The sequence below is a fragment of the Mastacembelus armatus genome, chromosome 13 (assembly GCF_900324485.2).
Source record: "Mastacembelus armatus chromosome 13, fMasArm1.2, whole genome shotgun sequence".
In the NCBI taxonomy this organism is placed as follows: domain Eukaryota; kingdom Metazoa; phylum Chordata; class Actinopteri; order Synbranchiformes; family Mastacembelidae; genus Mastacembelus; species Mastacembelus armatus.
In genome coordinates this window covers 9400691-9419819 of record NC_046645.1, presented here as the reverse complement: position 1 = coordinate 9419819, position 19129 = coordinate 9400691, and the positions used below count along the sequence as shown (strand labels likewise).

Genomic DNA, 19129 nt, shown 5'->3' with positions numbered 1-19129 from the left:
TAATTTACACACATTGTCGATTGCAATGTCTGACCTTTATTCCCCTTTGCAGACCTTAGACACTGAAGAGTGAATTAAATTATAGAGTGTATGTGAAGCCTTTATTTAGTTTTAGTATTTGAAGCATTGGGCACTTCAAATACATTTCAGCTCCACTGTGTTGTTGTCAAGGTGGGATTAGTTCCTCATATCCATTGTGGCATTAGTGTTCTTTTGATTCATTACACATTTATTTTGGAATACCAGTAAAATGTCAGTGTGTCAGATCTAGGTTGTCTAGTAAGCACAAACCCTTTGCAGAGGTGTGTGAGTGATTAATGTGTGAATGTTAACTGCAGTGGTATGACAGGGATGAATGTGAGTCATCGATTTGTGTAAGTATTTTCATATGTACACACATTCCCCCTCCCTGCTACTGACCAAAACATAAGCGACACAACACATTTTATTCTTTTGTCTTCTCATGTCTTGGTCATACCAGATGGGTCTACTGTCTCTGGGTACTTTAGTCCAGGTATGCTGTCATTACTGACAGGTCTACATACGGTCTGACTGCCTGAACTTCCCGGTGGTTTTTCTTTTGTTGTGAGTGGGGAAGTGTCATCTCCTGTAGAAATATGCAACATGTTCATGACTAGAACTGTGACGCTAGTTTTAGTTTTTAATCTTTCAGTAGAGAATAGAAATATTTAATTGATGCAACACAACCAGTCCTGTAGTTTCTGCTGCACTGAAATGATCTCAGGTGTAGCTGTGACTCAGCAGTCCAGGTCATTAAGCCACACCCACACCGTGCAGCCCCGGGGTGCTATCGGGCGGCTGCAGTTTGTACTTACAGCACAGTTGAATAGCAGTGTGGTTAGAAAATAATTGACTGTAACCATGTTTAAATAGCCAGGCATTTATACTGAATTTACACTGACAAATTCTGTGACTCATCAGCACACACAAGAAAACACCCACGATTTTATTCCATTCAATAAACCTTTTTTAATCTCAACAGCAAGTTAGCTTATGTGTGGTCAACATCAATGAAGGTAAATATAAAACTGGATGTCTATTAATAGATTGATGTTTTTGTTTTCTCAGCAGGAGGTGAAATAGGATACTTGGAAACACGTCCACTAGAATCTTCATGACTTTAGTCTTCAACTAGAGAAATATTGCTATAATACTTTTAAATGGCATACACTGATTGACCAACAAGAAAAACCACGGTAGAGAAGCTGACAAAGAAGCTCCAAAACTCCACACGGTGGGTTGTACAGGGAAACTTCTGAGGGACTTTGGTTTTGTACCTTTGTAAAACCTGGCTCTGTTTAGTTTCAGAAGATACAGAAAACAAAATAATCCTAAGAAAATAAATGATGGAAGGGCCCAACCATTAATAATGGTACTATTAAAAAAAAAAAAAAAAAATCTTCGTTTAGATTGAAAATACGAAACGTAAAAGGCACAATGAACACTAGTCATGTTCAACACAAAATTCACTTCGGTGCAACCTGAGCGTGCACTGAAGATTCACTATGTCCCTAATTGGTACAAAGGCTCATCTTAAGATGAGCAGTGTCTCTCCTTCTTGGATTCAAATTGACAATCAGATATAGTGTGAATGTGTCTGGTGTTTCTTTGAAAGGAATTTATTTTGTGTCCATTATTGGTGGGGAAGAGAGAGGAGGATTATGGTTTGTTTTCATCTGCCAGGAAACAAACCTTTTCCACCTCCACCACAATCATCTCCTCCTCCCTGGCTACATCTCGCCTTCCCCTTGTTGTCAAAGTGCTCCAGTATTCAGCTTCCACAGATAATCCTGTAGCTGTATGACTAGTGACAGAAATAAAATATTCACGTAAAGACGAAATTCACACTTTAATGCTCTTACGCTGTCCGATCAACAGTCTAGAAATGTTTACTGAACCTGCCTCTGACTCAAGTTCCTCCTCTTTCTGAAGGATGTTTTCGGTGTGACCCAAAAACTGGGTGTGACCTTATTCCTGTCAATTAAATGCATGGGCGTATGATCACATAAACATACCCAGCTAACCCACTAGTTTGTAAATTTTAGGGTGGAGCTATTAATGCAACCACAAGACCAGTTTAACAACATTTCTCGTGGCTGCAGTAAAGTTGGCCTACGCAGGCCATTGTTTCTGCAAGTAGCTCTGACTGCTAAATGTCTGGGGGTAAAATGGTGATTTATTGAGCTTTTGCTCCAAGAGCAGGATGGACTGAGATGAAAACTTGTGAAATTGTGATTGCCAGTTTTGTACTTGTTTTTCTGACATTTGATACACCAAACAACTAATGCATTAATCAACAAAAGAATCTTTCATTCAGCTGCAGTTATCTGTTGTGAAACTATGTGAAAAGCATTTTAGGGTGAATTTTTCCTTTAAGTCTTGCACAGGCCTGCAACTACAGTTGGTCCATAGTTTCTCACCATCACTAAAGACAGCAATACTCCAGGTCAAACCAGTACTGCAGAGAAGGACTGAACTCTAAGATATCTGTTCAGTCCAGTCCATAGACCGAGTGACCTCCCTGTCTGAAAGCTGATCTGACTATAAACACTCCTACAGTTTTAATCCTGACCATTGAAGGTCAACCAGTCTGGCAGGTGGTCACAGTCCAACCATCTCATCTCAACCCTCTGATGTTCTCTGTCCTGTTATTTCAAAGAAAAGTAATTTCTTAAAATCAGTGTCATCTGTCAGAGAAGATACATCTGTGCGCTTCAAGTATGTTGAACACAGTCTAAGTCAGGGGGCGTCAAACTCTAGTCCTGGAGGGCCACTGCAAGGGCAGGGATAGTTGGCCATAGTTGGATAGTTGGTCAGGACACTGGCCCTCAAGGACTGGAGTTTGACACCCCTGGTCTAAGTGTTGTGGGAAAAAAAAAGAAAAAAAGAACAAGATCACTCTTCTTGTTGCTGGCTTGCTGTCAGGTGATGAGCGGTGGTGAACCAACAGTCAAATCCAGTGTGTCAGATGTTCTGCTGCTGGTCTTTGTCTCGCAGCCGCCGCAACATCAGAGGAAACATTCTTTAATGAAATCTAATGCAGGGGGGTCTTGAAGGGCTCGTTCTATTATTATAAACATGACTCATCATTTTGAAAAACACAGAGGCATGACTGGAGCATTGAGGATGTAAACCAGAACTAATCTAAAAGCTACAACTGTGTGCTGAGGGAATCGCACAGCTCCTGTTATTTCGAATGGAGAAGTCAATACAGTGGTGGTCTTTTTTTTTTTTTTTTTTTTCCCTGTAATGATGACAAATGATGTGAGGGGGTGAAGTCTGCATTGTGCAAACATAATCTCACTCGCACGTACGTACACATACAACTGTCTCCAGGCTTGTCCCTGCACTTCCAGGAAGATTGAGTGACAGATTATCTCCAGGTTACATCATCGGTACAAAGTGATGTCGCCGCTGACGATTCCGAGGTCCCCGGGAACCAATCAGACTTGGCCGTACAGGTAAGGCCGCCATTCATAATCCCTCAATGTTAAGGATGAATATTGCTTCAGTATTGCCACGAAAATAGAATAATATCGACTGTCTAACACTGCAACTTCTCAACCAAGCACACGTTAATGAATTACATCAGCCCTCATTTACCAGGAAAACACATGACCCACAATTCAACTGTTAAAAAAAAAAAATAAACGTGTGGCCATTTCATCTGCAAAAACTGGTAATTATCCTCATCTCACTGAGTATAATGAAACCCGATAAGTGTGTGCAATCAGATGGACTTCAGTAGTGTAAGAAATTATTGAGGATCAGTAGTTACACATAAAACAAAAACAAACTTGTATTATTTATGTCACATAGCCGAAACTAAAGCTATAGATAGCATTTACTGTTGTGAGTTAACTGCAAAATAGCTTGGAGTGAGGTCATCACTGTGAAAAGCCCAACGAATGGTGCTTTACTCACTAATCTGGTGCTTCAGTCAGCAGTCAGTTATTTGTTTAGGCAAATGACAAACGTTTCCTGCTGTCATTTTGGAGGAATATTATAGTTAGTGTTAAAAGCAAACATCATGGCATCATGTGAAAATCATTTCACTAAAACATTTTTAACACCTGAATTTATGGCGATATCCATGGTACCGTGATAAATGAGGGCTTCTTTTTTTTTTTTTTTTCACTTGTGTTCAGTTGTTTATCTACTGAATTTCAAAAAAATAATGCACAAAATGTTTTGAGAACCAGTCTATTGTTGATAATGATGTCCTATTTTAAATACAAAAAGCACTGCCAGCCGTTGTGCTTTTGGTTGCCAGTCAGTCTGTCCTAAATGAGTTCACTTTCAAACCATTTCTAGGAGAAATCCTGCGCTCTGACAGCCATCGGGATGTGCAGCATCGCCCTGGGCTGGATCAGCGCGGTCTTCATAGGTGGCATAATGTCCGTGACAACACCAGCCTCGCCAAGTCAGACCGGCGAAGCCCACATCGTGCCACATATCGGACATGTTCCTGCCTCACAGAGCTAATGAGAACAAGAACAGAGAAGCCGAGGGAGAAAGGGAGGTAGGCTAAGGGAGGATTTTGGTAGAAAGGTTGTCTGAGGTTCAACACAACTAAGAAATAAAGTTTGTATTAGTTGTACAAAAATTTACATGTTTCCTTCCCTGTTGCTACACGTGTTGTCTCCACTTACATCTCCATTCTCTCTGCTCTTAATGCCATGTAGGTTCTCATTACTTAATACTGCTTTCTCTTAACCCCTCAGCTGGCTTTAGTTGACCAGTACGAAGCCATGCTGGGAGTCCACAGTCTCCATCATCTCACTGTCTAGGAGGGAGCTCTGCAGTTCTGGGAGGCTCAGGCCATCTGGCTGCATCGGACCAGTCAAGACCATGGATGCAACTCCAGCCTCCGCCTCCCCTGGACCAGGCAGGGGCAGCGTAATGGGGTCCAGGGTAAATTCATACTGCTCTGGGTGTAGACATTCGGTGGAAGGGCCCAGGACCTGCTGCTCGCAGCCTGGAGGGTAGCTGAAGCCCAGGATGTTGGCAGATGTCTCATGAGGCTGGGGATGGTGGAGCTGATGGTGGAGGTGAGATCCAGGGGGCATGTGTTGGGTGTAGTGGTGGTGGCTGATATAGGGATCATAAAGCAGATCTTCGCCTGGTTCCATCAAGGGGCTTAAGCTATGTGGGTGGCTGAAGGGAGGTGAGGCCTGAGGACTGCCCTGTTGCTGGGGCTGAGGCTGGTGGGTGGCAGAGATGGGGGGGCCCTGAGGGGAACTTTGAGATGCCACTGGGTCCAGGGCAGGACTACCTGTAGGGTACGATCCTTCAGCTATCTGCATCTGGTTGAAGTAGGCCTGCAGCCCCAATCCCTGTGACTGCTGCAGGTACATCCTCTTCTGGTTCAGTCTGTTGGGACAGCAGTAGGAACATTCTCAGTCAGTACAGGTGAGAGCACAAAGCTTGTCAGTACGTACACAGCAGCACTAAATTTAGAACAAAAATGTTATCCATAATTCCTGTAGGTTTTGCACTTGTCTGTTTCCAGCCCACATATTTGCTACCCACATCGCCAGTTTGTTTAGCCATTCAAATAGTTGGCTCATTCAAAGTTGGAGAAACAACCGACCAATCAGAGCTTACTACAAAGGGCTAAGATTGAGGACACTGCATCGCTGGCTTACTTCCTTCCCCATGAAAATAGCAGGAAAACATCACATGCAGATTTACACAGATCTACAAATTCTTGTACATCTACTTGCAGAAATAACTCCAAAATCAACACATTTCTTTGATCAGTGTGAAAAATGATACCTGTCACTATCAACTGCTATGAAAGTTTTCCTGTCAACTTAAAAACAACATCAGTGTCACTCTACACAGAAAGTTTGGGCAAAACAAAAACAAAACAACCCCCCCCCCCAGCTCGCAAGATCACAATGTCAAGCTGAATGGATGGTGTGAAACAAAAAGGCACTTTATTTATCAGGCAAGCTAAATGTGGCTGAGACAACATTCCTGAGTGTTTAAACAAAAAAAAAAAAAAATCTGTTCTCATCGGTGTGGCACAATTTATGACCAAAAAAAAACCCATTTGATTCGAAACTGTGTCTGGAGCCAATATTTACAGTGTGATTTACAGTACCTGTGTTCCTGCAGCTGTTGCTCTAAACTTCGAGGAGTCTCCTTACAGAAAAGTTGGCAGCTAGCAGGACTGTTAACCAAGACGTTGGCCTTCTGGGCAGAAAAGAGATTGGGACTGATGAATGTGTTTGGGATAATTACTATGGTAACTGGCTAAAAAGTGTTTGAAATGATTGCTGTGTTTTGGTGTGACTTAAAATCCTACAATTTCCAAATGATATCACTACATGCAAAGCAGCCATTTAGCCTGATAAGACATCTCTGGATCAGGCCTAAACTACTATAAACCAGCTGATCAGTGATTATAGTCATCGTGAGTGGGTGCAGTTGGTGTCAAACTGTACCTGTAGTCTATGAGTGAGGTACTGTGTCTCCAAGCTCTGTCTGCGGGACAGGAGAGGTGGCTGTGGCCTACCTGGATATAAAGCTAGGCCCTCCTGCTGCTTGGATGCCTCACCCTTGAATAAAGAGCATATGGTATTAGAACAAGGGATACTTCTGCCCATGCAACTGGTACACGCGTGGTCAAGGGCACATGTACCCCTGATCTGCTCTCCTGTGGGTTAACAAAGCCATGTCAAGGTCTGGATGTTTCATCGTGCGCCCTAACTGGATTATCTAGGCTGTCTCCTGCTGAAATGCCTGTGTGGTGACTGATCAGCCAGATGCCTTTCTCTAAATGGCATGTGCCACAGGGATTACACATTAGTTAAATGAAATGAAAGCACAATGAAAGCAAATTAAATGGATGATGGGGCCCGAACATCATAACCAAACAAAGAGCTGCATTATTGTATTATGAGAGATGGACAAAAGGAAAACAAACTAGATCTTATCTGCTTCACAGATTGATTTTTTTTTTTTTTAACAGAAAGCATACTTATTTGCCCTCAAATTGATCCCCATGCAGTGTGTCTATGTGTGTATATCCTTTTGTGTGTTGTCTATGCCCGTCTTTGTGTGTGATTGCAGCCTGGGCCTGTTGAGTGCCAATCACTACTATGGGTAAGTCTGACTGACTTCAACAATGGCTGCATTCACTTTGGCCTGTGCTCCAGGCTCCAGCCCCCAGGGGTCCGGGAGACAGTAAACAAGCCACAGTTGGCTGCCTCTCCTGGGGTTACACAACAGCGTGGGTGTCGTTTTATTTTATTTTTTTCTGGACAACATGGGGATAGTAGAGGGACTGAGGCTGAGCATAGTTTTGGGAAGAGAATGATCTTAAATAGATTTGAGAAAAGTGTGTGTGTGTGTGCTTGTGTGTGTGTGTGTGTGTGTGTGTGTGTGTGTGTGTGTGTGTGTGTGTGTGTGTGTATTTATGCATTCGACAAACCTCTAGGAGATTGTGCAAGTGGTGCTGTGGTCCCAGAGGGCCTATGGCGGCCCCTTCCCCAGAGCCCATCTGCTCCACCAGCATCTGGACTTTATTCAGCTCCAGGATGCCTTTGGTCCTCGCCAAATTCTGGAGGTGCTGCCGAAACGCAACCAGACCTGAGAGCACAAACAAATCCCCACAAAACAGAGTCAGTATTGATTCGAGCAGCCGATCAATAGAATCACTTTTCTCTTCATTAACAGGATTTCAAAGGCTCAATCCTCTCAGAGAATCAGCCTTAATCCTCACTGACGTTAGCAAACTGGTTGACAGCGCTTTTCATCACCCCTACTGACTATGTACTTGGATGTACGTCATGAGCTGCTCTGTAGGTGTGCGTTTGCATGTGCATGTGACAGTATCTGTGCATGCGTGTGTGCAACAGCAAGTAGCTCTGATAAGACCCATCCAGTGGTGACGAGCTGTAGCTGTGAACGACAAGACCTGACTCACCGTGATGGTGGGAGTTATTTAAAACCAGCAAGCGGCAGGCTGACGCAAAAGAATCCGCCGCGTCAACATCCTCCAAAGAGGATTATGAAAAATAAATAAATAACCACAAATGTCAACTGGGAGCGCACAGTGCAGGTTATCAAAGTAAAGCTAGGGAAGTAATGCACATTTCTAAGCTATAGTTATAGTTTCGACATATCTGAAGCACAGGTGATGTACAACCAGCAGCCACAAAATAATGTAGCCGTAAAGGAGAGAGAAGGATGTAGAAGTTGTTTATTCCCTCTTATACTTTATGTCTCTGATGGCCTGCCTGCCACAGACTGAAACCCTGAAAATACAGGAAAAAAAGAGACAATGAGCAGTACAGAGGGAGAAGCACAGTGAATGAAAAAGAGAGAGAGAAGGGGAAGAAAGATATGTGGGCTGAAACCTTCAAATATCTGTCTGTGATTCATAATGTGAATCACCACCTTCGCAGTCATCAGAGGGACTGGAGAGGATGAGAGAAGGAAAGAGGGAGCAGGGCAAGATGAAAAAAAAGTGTGTGCGGGGGGAACAAATGAGAGGGTGGGAATGAGGCACTTCTATCTGAAAGGCAGCGTGTGTGTGTGCGTGTGTGTGCGTGTGTGTGTGTGCGTGTGTGTGTGTGTGTGTGTGTGTGTGTCTGTATGCAGAGAAGGGTGTGAGGAAGCAGCTGTGCAGGGGTGTTGCGTCTGTGTCATGAGAATCAGTTCTTCCTCTTGACTGGTGCTTTGGTGCTGTGTGGATCCTGGAGCGTCAGACGTACACCATCACACTTTGCACATCAAACCCTGCACTTCGTAGTGACTGGGTTTAAGGAGATATGTCAGACCTGGCATTTAATTGACACTTACACACAACTTATCAGTGATTTCAGTGCAGTTCTCTCAACCTGTCTTGTCAAATTCCTTTTAAGTAAGTGATTTTCTATATAGGTCTGTCTTTCAGCCATATGGCTGAATTTGCTGCATTCAAAATGTCTTATGACTGTTCTGCATTATTATGTATTTGTACTGCACCGATATAGTGTTGCATTTAGGGTTTTATCAGGTTACATGAGACTTTTTAGGACCTTTAAAAACCAAAAAGTTAGAATGTAATGTGTTTTTCCGCAATTAAACCACCTGAAGAATGAAACCATGATGGAAAACTAGCAAGAAACATTTAGAAACATGAAAGAAGCAAGAAACATGGTTATTTACTATAATAAATAATAAATAGATAAGCAGAATATGATAGATGGAGGGCCTAACCAATTAAAAATTATTGATTATAATTTGTATTATAATCAAGACTTTTTAAATACCTTCTATGGCCTTTTTATTTGAGCAAAATAATTTCAATGCTTTAAAAGAGTTTGAAGAAAAGTGTCACCATCTCATGTTATGTCACTTGAGGCAATTTATCACATTTCACACAGTTGCCTTTGGAATCACAAAGGGCAATGTTCAACTTTTGCCTAAACTTATCAGAAGACATGGATGCATAAAATCGGTGCAGTTCCCCTTTAATGTGATTTAGTCTGTTATTGCCAGTGGTCGTCAAGGAACGTAATCAACTTGCTGTTGTTCTTTGTAATCATCTCATCCACTAAACCTCAGTAAAAATGCTATGTCACGCAGCAAGTCTTTCTATTAAAGCGACTGAGTGGCCTTGTGCATATTGAGGTCATCCCTTAAATGGACAGACTGGGTTTATTGAGGAAGATACTTAACCCATTATAAACTCCCTGTAGTCTCAGCGTGTATGCAGACGTGGGCAATTTGGAATGGATATGGAAGAAAGAAAAGATAAATTAATAGTGGTGGTTCTTACCTTGTGTGAGGGAAGTGTCGGAGGCACGGCGTCCTTCTCTGAAGCTAATGGGCGACCGGTTGTGTGTCTCCCTATGCTGAGAAGTCAGGGCGACCATTGTTGGGTTGGTAGGTCGTGCACTCAGAAAAGCTGTGGGGTTGACACCGGGGGCAGAGCTGTTGGCCTGTACCACTTCATTGAGAGAGGGGGGATCCTCCAGCAGACCCAGGTCGCTGTGCATTGAGCCCATGTCGTAGCCGATGTCGGAGTCCACACTACCCATAGAGGTGTTGTGACCAAGAGTGAATAATTTACCTGCATGACAAAACATTTATTTACTTTCAAGGACATGATCAAGAAAACCAGCTTCATCTTGCATTAGGTGCATGTAGCAGAGTCTAAAGGTGTGTGTTTGACCAGGTGATGTCATGCCTTGGTTCGAAGGTCCTGGCTGGTTCGTGACCTCAGAGAGGGTGTGCCGTCGTTGGCCGAACCGTGCCGTCTGAAAGGCTGAGAGTAGATGGGGAGGATCATCATCTCCGTCGGGCTCCTCAGTCTCAATGCCCTCATCGATTGATGTCTCCATCATGTTGCTAGGTGTGGAGGTGGAGGACTTTCGGAGGACAGTGGGAGGTGGCAGGGGATCCAGCAGGCAGCCATTCACCTAGAAGGTGGGGAGCCAAAGAAGGGTTAGACAAAACATTCAGTGGCTCCAAAATGGCTCCACAATGAAGAAAGCAGCAAGTATTCACATTGAGGCAATCAAAAATGAAGATCAGTCAAATCATGCATCTCAAAACACAAACACACAAAGTGCATACACACAACAAAATCCATCATTTGCACTAGACCACTTGGGCAGAAGAAGATAACCACTACAGTGAGAATGAGGGCTCCATTAGTTACTCTGCTCACTCTGCCCCCCTCCCACTCCCCACAGTTGGTCTCATACTGGGAGTGTGAGTGTTTCAGCCTGCAGGCCTGTTAGTGCAGAGGTGGAGGGTGGGGATAAAGGAATGCAGGGCCAGGAAGTGGAAGCTTTGACTGAAAGTGCTGTGACTGACACACACAGACATTAAGTAACACACACACACAAACACAAAGATCGTCTGCATGAGTTGCCACAGTAACCGGAAAGTCTGGTGTTGGTCTAGAAAGAGCAACTTTGCCCAATTCCCCATCTGCTTTCTGTAGTGTGCTGGGATAGGAATGCTGTTACTCAACCAGCACGGAGACACACACATACACACACAAACTGGGGACAGGAGAGGAAAGGACTGAGAAACAGACTAAATGGGTGGGTTCATAAGGGGAGAGAGAAGTTGAAAGATGAAAAAAGAGAGAGAAAAGAAGCTGAGAAAGAAATAAAAAGAAAGCCAAAGCTAAAAAAGAAAAGATGAGCTGTTGGCTGCTGGGTAGGATGTCACAGCAGTGAGATTGCTGGAGCATCGCAGCAGCTTCCTGTCCATGTGTGTTCGCTTAGCTCCGCATTAGGTCACATCATCATCACAGGACCGCTTACATAACCAGGCTCCATTCACGCAGATAACACGTACTCCGTCTCTATCTCCGCTCTGTTCTGCTTACCACAGACACAAACACACATTTGCACAGTGATCTTTGTGAGGACACTCTTGATACAATGTACTGTAAGTCTAACCATCACAAATAAATGCCTGACCCCAACTCTTACCCTCTAGTCTAGTCTCTAACCTAAAGCCAAGCACTGACCCTCTCACAGCTTTTTGAAGTTGCATGAGAAACAAAATGCCCTCACTCCCATGGTATAAAACTCAAACTAGTTTTCACAATTCACACACACACACACACAAACACACAAACACAACACCCTAAACATGTCTGGTTATTGGAGCCAGGAGAGGGGTTAGGATGGAAAAGAAATCTTGAAGATTGATATAGCTCTTATGTATGTGTGTTCGCAAGTGTGTGTGTGTGTGTGTGTGTGTGTGTTCTGTAATAGTTAGTCAACCCAGAGGAAAAGGTTGGCAGTTGGCACAGATAAACAGGGAAAGAGCGAGAGCACTGCATGTGTGTGTCTTTCTTACAGCCGTGCAGCACAAGCAAGTGTCCTGTCTAATGTGAGCGCTTACATAAAAGAACAAGTCAGCTGCACTCTGGCAGGTTGACGGAGCAAACCAGCGCTTGAAACCTCAGCTAAGTCTGGCGCGCACACACACACACACACAGGCATACACAGATATTTCTGATTCACACTGAGTGGGAATGCTTATCAAAGCCAATCACTGTCATGCTTGTAGGGATAATTTTTCAGGACATACTTGTGCAAGCTGATAATGACTGTAATAACTATATACTCTTTCCTAACAAAAAGGACGGATGTGAGTGAGCTGTCACATGAGGACAGAGGACAAGCAGATAAAGAAAATGACACACAGGGAAAAACATTCTTGTCCCTGATGCATAAAACTGTTTTTACTGGTAATGGACCTACTTTGGGCGTGTTGACGTCCTCCAATGTGAAATTCTGTTCGAGGGGACATGCAGTCTGGGGGAAGGTAAAAGGATCGGAGGAGGCTTGGGGAACAGCAGGGGAGCGCAACAGACGGACGCCCTGCGGGAGCAAACCCACCTGGGCTGAACCACTGGTTGACTGCAGAGAGAAGGAAAGCAGAGACAGTGAGTCTTTGACATTACATCATAACCTTCATAACACTTAACAACATCCTTGATAATAATGCAGTTACAAAACAAGTGAGCTGCAGTGAATTTGACTTCATAATTCAAATGAGACAAAGAAGCCAGATCTTCGATATTAGGGGGAAATGAAAGAGAAATTGGACAGTGCCAGTAAGAAGAGACAAAGAAAAGAAAAGTAATGAATAATGTAACTAGGGGAGATGTTTTAAGATCAAGGCTTAGTGGGCAATACTGCAAGAACACGGGTGAAGACAGAACTTGGCTGGATAAATGAGGGAACATGTCTGTCCATTTGTTTGTTCCTGGGTGCAGGTGTGAATAACGCAGCTTTGATCAGAGAGGCCTGGAGGATAATCTCTGTACACATTATTCAGAACCACCTCATGCCCTGACATGCTGTGGTTACCTTGACGACGGTCTGTTCGGCGATGGTACTGGGCCGTCGCTGGCGGGCGTCGAGCCTCTGTTCGACGGGGAAGCTGCAGCGATGCGCCTTGAGACGCTCCACCAGCAGGTAGTAGATAGCAGCAAAGTGGTTGTAGCTTTTGTTCTGCAGAGACTAAAGGATGACAAGCAGCATAAATGGCAGCATCTGTAATTGAACTTATTGCTGATGCACACCTTTCATTTTGAAAGACTTAGGTCTGGCACTTTAGATATGTTGACATAATTATTTTATTATCCCTGTGTGAAATTGGGTTATTGCAGCAGCTAATGAACATAGTATAGATTTAAAAAAATACAATAAATAAATGTATTGAAAGAGAAGGCATCACATAGGACATAGTGCAGTGCAACCTCTTCATTACACTGATGCAGAGCTGGAGTAGCTTTAATGAGTGTGATATGTGACTGTTTTTACTAAAGATACATGTAGATGAGAGTATTCTATATATCTACATGTATGCCAATGAATCCCCTAACCATACATGCAAATGACAGAAGAGGGAATTTATTAGTGTTAGCCCAGCTTAGTGTATGGTCCTAAGTCCTAACATGTAAAGATCCCTCTCTTCTCTAGTGCAGCAACTTGCATATTTTATTTTAGTATAACAACCTGAAACCCCACACTAACAGTACACCAATGTGGGTATAGATATAAGACAATGTTCAGAAATTTTAGTCTTTTAAAGTTATTACTCTTCTAATCTTTTACTTGTAAATTAATGAACAAATGACAAAGGGCTTTTTTCAATGTATGTGGATTGTTATTCCTGCTGCTAAGTGGTTGGTAATTATGACTGAAGAAATTGCTCCTGAAATGAATGTAACATGGCATGGAAATGACATACTCAAGTACGTCAGAATTGTACTTCAATGAGTCCGTAAATATGATTTTCTTCCACTGCGAGCAGCAAAACAGCATGAGATTTGCCTAGAGCCCCCTGCATTACTAATGCTCATTACTAATGCCCCCAGCTCCATAAGAATGAGGAAAATGTTCCACTTTATTTGCGTGTGTTGTCCCATTACATTGCTGAGCACTAAGAATTCTGTTTTCATGTGGAGTGGTGCATGTGCATTGTCCACTGTCATCATCTCCTTCAGTCTGAAGCTTTGACCTTTAAATCCCATCCCTTCATACCCCTGCTGAATAAGCTCTGTCCTCACCTCTATGGTTTTGTGCTGGTCGATGCCGAGGCTGTGCATCAGCCGAAGGACCTGTTCACTGTACTCGCCCACGCCCGCTTCACCCTCAGCAGACAGAGGCTGTTGGTATAGGACAGGCCTCTGTACTGGAACATCAAGAACCATCCACTTGTGCTCCTTGATCTGGGACACAGACAGACGCTTTGACGGGTCCAGGACCAGCATCCTACGTATCAGGTGCTCACAGTCTGTGATGGGGTAGAAAGAACATTTATAGAAGATGTGACAAGTTTTTTTTTTTTTAGCTTGTTGTATTTTAGATCACCACTTGTAAAAAAGAGAGATTGATAACATTGGGCACTTCTTGCATAAGCAATGACAAAGCAAATTAAACCACAAAGTGTCATGTCCTCAAAGTAGCCCAGTTAATGTGGGGCAGAAATAACACTTGGGAGCTTAAAATCTGCTAAATTCTTTTCTTAGTTTCTTCTGTCGTCAGTTCTGAACAGTATGTCTCCACTTCTTTCTACTTTCCTCCCCTCCTGATGAGAGCTCCTCACCTCTAGTTAGTGGCTAGATGAGTTTGACGTCAGACACAGCTGGGTTCTTAACAGGATTACAGTTCCCCCTGGCTGTGATGCTTTGGCCTGCCTGCACCCCTGCAGCCTGCACTGCATTCCTGCCTGCTACATGCCATCCTTACCCATATACCCTGCTGTTGTGGTCTTAAAGCAAACCAGGTGTGTTTCAAACAAATAGGCTCTGCAGTTGGTCAATAATTTCCTGATCTGTAATGCTAATCTTCACTGGAATATGTTTTTGTAGATCACCTCCTCGCCTTATTGTAGTGCTTAGCCAGTGTTCTCAGACAACGTCTGATAACATCTTCTCTGTTGGGAAAACAGAGCAACCAGTGACCTGGGTACATTCTGCCCAGTTGCTCTGCTGCTCTACCAACATCTGCTTACATCATTTTTTCAACCTTGTGCTTGGTGATTCAGCCAACTCAATTTTTCCCCTATTATGTACATAACCAGTGTGCCCTTCACTGCACTGCTGTGGGATCTTAATAATTTGTGCAGTGCAGTACAGTACAATACACTACCATTTGTTTGACCCAGAAGTTACTCAGACTGCCGGTTGCTACAGTCATGTTTATAGCAACAGCTGAGGCTAAGAACATGTTTTAAAGTTACTAACCGCCAGGGAAGGCTGGATTATGCAAAGGGGGCCTGCATGGCTTAACAGTCTAGCTGGCTGGCTGATTGATTGACACACTGTTACGCCTCAATGACTTCACCACAGAACCATTCCAGTTAACACTTGCAGTGTCACAGGGGTGTAAAGTCCCCCTGTGAAGGGGAATAACATGCTGAGGCTTACTTTGAATTATCTATTTCACTGATTTTATCAGGCAGAGTTTAAAAGTAATATAAAGACTAAAACCAATATATATATAAAATGTAACCATCATTCGTTCATGACTGTGGACCTGATATAACCCTACATATACACTTACACAGATTTAATTTAAATCTTTGGACAAACCACATTTCTCTGTGGTTAACTGTACTGCTGCAGCACAAGACACAACGAAAAAAAAAAAAACACCCCAACACCAGCAGCCAAGCATCACAAGACAAAGCTGCATGCAAAGTGTGTATTTCTACTTTAGTTAATTTCGTCCAAACTAGTTAAGCAGATAAATTGTTTTGCTGTTTTACATAGTCAAATGCAAAATTAGTTGTTTTGTTTTGTTTGTTTTTTTTTAATGTCTTGCTGTGTGACTTTTTTCAGTTTTAGTTAATTGTGAACCAGAATATTTTTGGGATGGTCCAACAAAACAAGCAATTTGAGGACACTAGTAAACTGTATTTTTTATAGATTTTAAGATCAAACAATGCATCAATCAATCAAGACGGAAACTGATCAGCAGTTTGTATTGATGTTCATGTACAAATGTCACAGAATCATCAGGTTAAATACACACAGACTCAGAAATTAGACTGTTTTGTAATGTGATTCACTCTAGGCTACTTTGTACTACTGTCTACTAGACTTGCAGAGGAGACATACGTCAGCAGTTAGGAGTATCCCACTACGTTCACAGTTCTGGGATGGTGGAGTGAGAGTTTACTGTGTGGTGCTAGGCTGTGCTGCGCACCACTGTGCTAGCCAGTGAGAGGAACAGGAGGAGATGAGATGGCCTGTTTCTGGATGAAGAATTCGGCACACTCTGTTCCCCTTGTTCAGGGAACAGGGGCTGGACTGGGGGTGGGGTGGCAGGTTTGAGTGACAGTTTGGCCAGAGGGCTGACATTAACTCCTACATTCCCTTTAAATCTTAATCATTTCAAGGTCCTGAAGAGGGAAAAAAAAAAGAAATCTGATTGACTCCTTTAACGTGCCCCCTGTGGTGAAAGTGCAACACATTTGCAGATGGGACACAGAGAAAAAAAACAAGAGAAACAGACAAGGGCCATAGGAAGATGTCTCGCAGATAGCGAGCATGAGTCAAACAGACAGTCTCCTCAAAGAGACAGACAGGCAGGCTGCTGGAAGGCTTTACTGGCTCTTCCCCAGGTTACATAAACAGCTTCAGCTCTGGACTTAATCTGCTGCCAGCTAGCTAGCACAGCGGATAACAGCAGGGCTGCTCTGAGACAGTTAGCCAGCCTGACTCACTCTGCAGCCCGCACGCATGCACATACACGCTGATACACGTACAGGAGGCATTAGACAGGACAATGACAGCTAGTGCCTCCTACTGTACCCCCTTTAAATGAATGTAACACCCTCTGTTAATGAAATGACCCCTTGACTGGTCTCAGCCACAAGACAGTCTGCCAGCGAATATGCATGTCCCAATAATCTTATGAAGCAGCAGCATTCATCACAGGAATTTTTCTGTAAGTTTTGCTTCAGTGGGACTATATCCCATGATAAAGACGTTGAATATGTGTAAATTTACAGAAATGGTGGTAGTCTCAGTCTTAGTTTGGGTTCAGTGTCCCAGAGAGAATGAGCTTGTCTCTTTTTACCTTCAGTCATGAAGTAGGGGATTCGAAACCTTCCTTCTAAGACTCTCTGTCGGAGCTCGGGCAGAGTGGGCCCATCGAAGGGCAACGCACCACACACGAGCACATACAGCACCACGCCCATACTCTGGAATCATGAAAAGCATGAAAAGATGCACAGACATAGTAAGGACAGAAGCTTGAAAAAACTTCAAATTTATGTATTTTTGACAAAGTGCACTAACAAATACAACATCGGCACCACATGACAGCAACAAGATCCGCTGACTTCATATTAAATACACAGATATACTGTCTATATGGTGTCAATCCAAAGTTTGAACATACCTTCTTATTCAAAACTGAAGACTATGAAACATCATACATAATTCTGTATTAAGCAAAAAAAAAAAAAAGCAAAATTATTCATCCATCATCTATACCCCCTTATTCCTAACCAGGGTCACAGGGATCTTCTGAAGCCTATCCCAGCTCTCTTTGGGTGAAAGGCAGGGGTACACCCTGGACAGGTCACCAGTCCATCACAGGACCACATAGAGACAAACGACCACACACACTCACACTCATTGCTATGGACAATTTAGAGTCACCAATCAACCTGACATACATGTTTTTGGACTGTGGGAGGAAACCAGAGTACCTGGAGAAAACCCACACAAGCACAAGGAGAACATGCAAACTCCACACAGAAAGGCCTCTGCTGGGTTTCGAACTAGGAACCTTCTTGCTGTGAGGCAACAGCGCTAACCACCAATCCACTGTGCCGCCCCAAAAAGCAAAATATGTTTCATATTTCAGAATCTTCAAAGTAGCCTCTGTTTCCACCAAAAACAGTTAACCAGCCTCATCACAGTCACCTAGAATGGTAAATTACCACAATGTAATAACAAAAGCAAAGCAAAACCAGTGAATGAGAGGGTATGTCCAAACTTTTGAATGGTAGTGTATATATACATTAAATACTCAAAAAAAAATGTTAAATCAATTTGATTAGCTGAAAGTAAATGTGGCACAGAAATTATCTTAAAGAAAAGATACTAACAGAGTTTGACTTGTACATTCAAATGTATGAATCACTGTAACTTTCTAAATAATTACATAAAATGTTGTCTTTTTAGGCAATCAGTCATCTTACCCAGATGTCAAGCTGGGGGCCCTCATACTGTTGTCCCTCAAAGACCTCTGGAGCAGCGTAGGGTGGGCTGCCGCACCACGTGGCCAGAGGTTCTCCAGGCTGGAAGAAGTTCCCGAATCCAAAATCTACATACGATTGGTAGGTTGAGAAGCAAAGTAAAGACACAGAGCAGTTTCAGCAAAAAGCTAAACTCTAATTATATTTCTTGCAACTGCATAAGGGGAAATTGTTCTCATTGTATAACTGCAGTGATTCATGTGCTGACATGTGCTGATCATGTCGAACTGTACAAAGAAAATATCCAGAACAAAGATGGATAATGCCTTGCAAACTCATGGAAAGTGTTTCCATGAGATCTGCAGGTTTTGCATAATGTTATATGTGATCCACATATTTGTACATTGAGGAAATGGGCCTCTGCATGAGGTAATCTTCCCTGGGGACTGTCATGAGGTCATCAATGCTGTGGTCTGATTGGTTGCCTGTAGAGTGACTAAAACTCAGATTTGAATCCTCTAGAGTAAGACAGAGATGTCTAAGTGAGAAGTTCATGTCTGCCTTTCATTAAAGTCCTTCTAAAAGCTGCAGTAATATCTGCCAAATCACACTTAGCCAACTTTCATGCCTGCAATTACTGAGCCAACCCCTTTTTTATTAGTTCGTACTATTTCCCTCCCTCTCATCCCACCCCCCTCTTACTCAAACCCTCTAAAGTAAATGATCCTTTGTCTTCTCTCCTTGTTTGGTTTTTACAAGACTTGTTACCAGTGCTTAATTCTGTTGAATCTCTTCAACTTGTGACCGTCACAAGTTATCTCTACACATTTTTTTGCCTAAATGATTAACTGATAAAAAAGAAGAGATAAGGAAAATAAGTCCATGCTTAGTTAGTTCATTTTCAGAGGGGCCCACC

The 19129-nt window shown here is 43.0% G+C and overlaps 1 protein-coding gene across 4 annotated transcripts in view; it reads right to left on the bottom strand.

Annotated features, from left to right (window-relative positions):
* Positions 1 to 969: 969 nt before the first annotated feature.
* Positions 970 to 19129, bottom strand: part of sik2b (salt-inducible kinase 2b) — a 41065-nt gene continuing 22905 nt past the window's right edge. For 3 of the 4 annotated variants that reach the window (XM_026321265.2, XM_026321285.1, XM_033325506.1), the window contains 11 exons: positions 18217 to 18341; positions 17085 to 17208; positions 14066 to 14292; positions 12861 to 13013; positions 12249 to 12407; positions 10208 to 10439; positions 9797 to 10090; positions 7463 to 7620; positions 6474 to 6587; positions 6131 to 6222; positions 970 to 5394 (listed from right to left, as the gene is read on the bottom strand). In XM_026321265.2, the coding sequence (XP_026177050.1) occupies positions 4752 to 5394; positions 6131 to 6222; positions 6474 to 6587; positions 7463 to 7620; positions 9797 to 10090; positions 10208 to 10439; positions 12249 to 12407; positions 12861 to 13013; positions 14066 to 14292; positions 17085 to 17208; positions 18217 to 18341 (2321 nt within the window). In that variant the 3' untranslated portion in view covers positions 970 to 4751. The remainder of the gene's footprint in view (positions 5395 to 6130; positions 6223 to 6473; positions 6588 to 7462; positions 7621 to 9796; positions 10091 to 10207; positions 10440 to 12248; positions 12408 to 12860; positions 13014 to 14065; positions 14293 to 17084; positions 17209 to 18216; positions 18342 to 19129) is intronic. The other variant, XM_026321275.2, reaches the window with a different exon arrangement.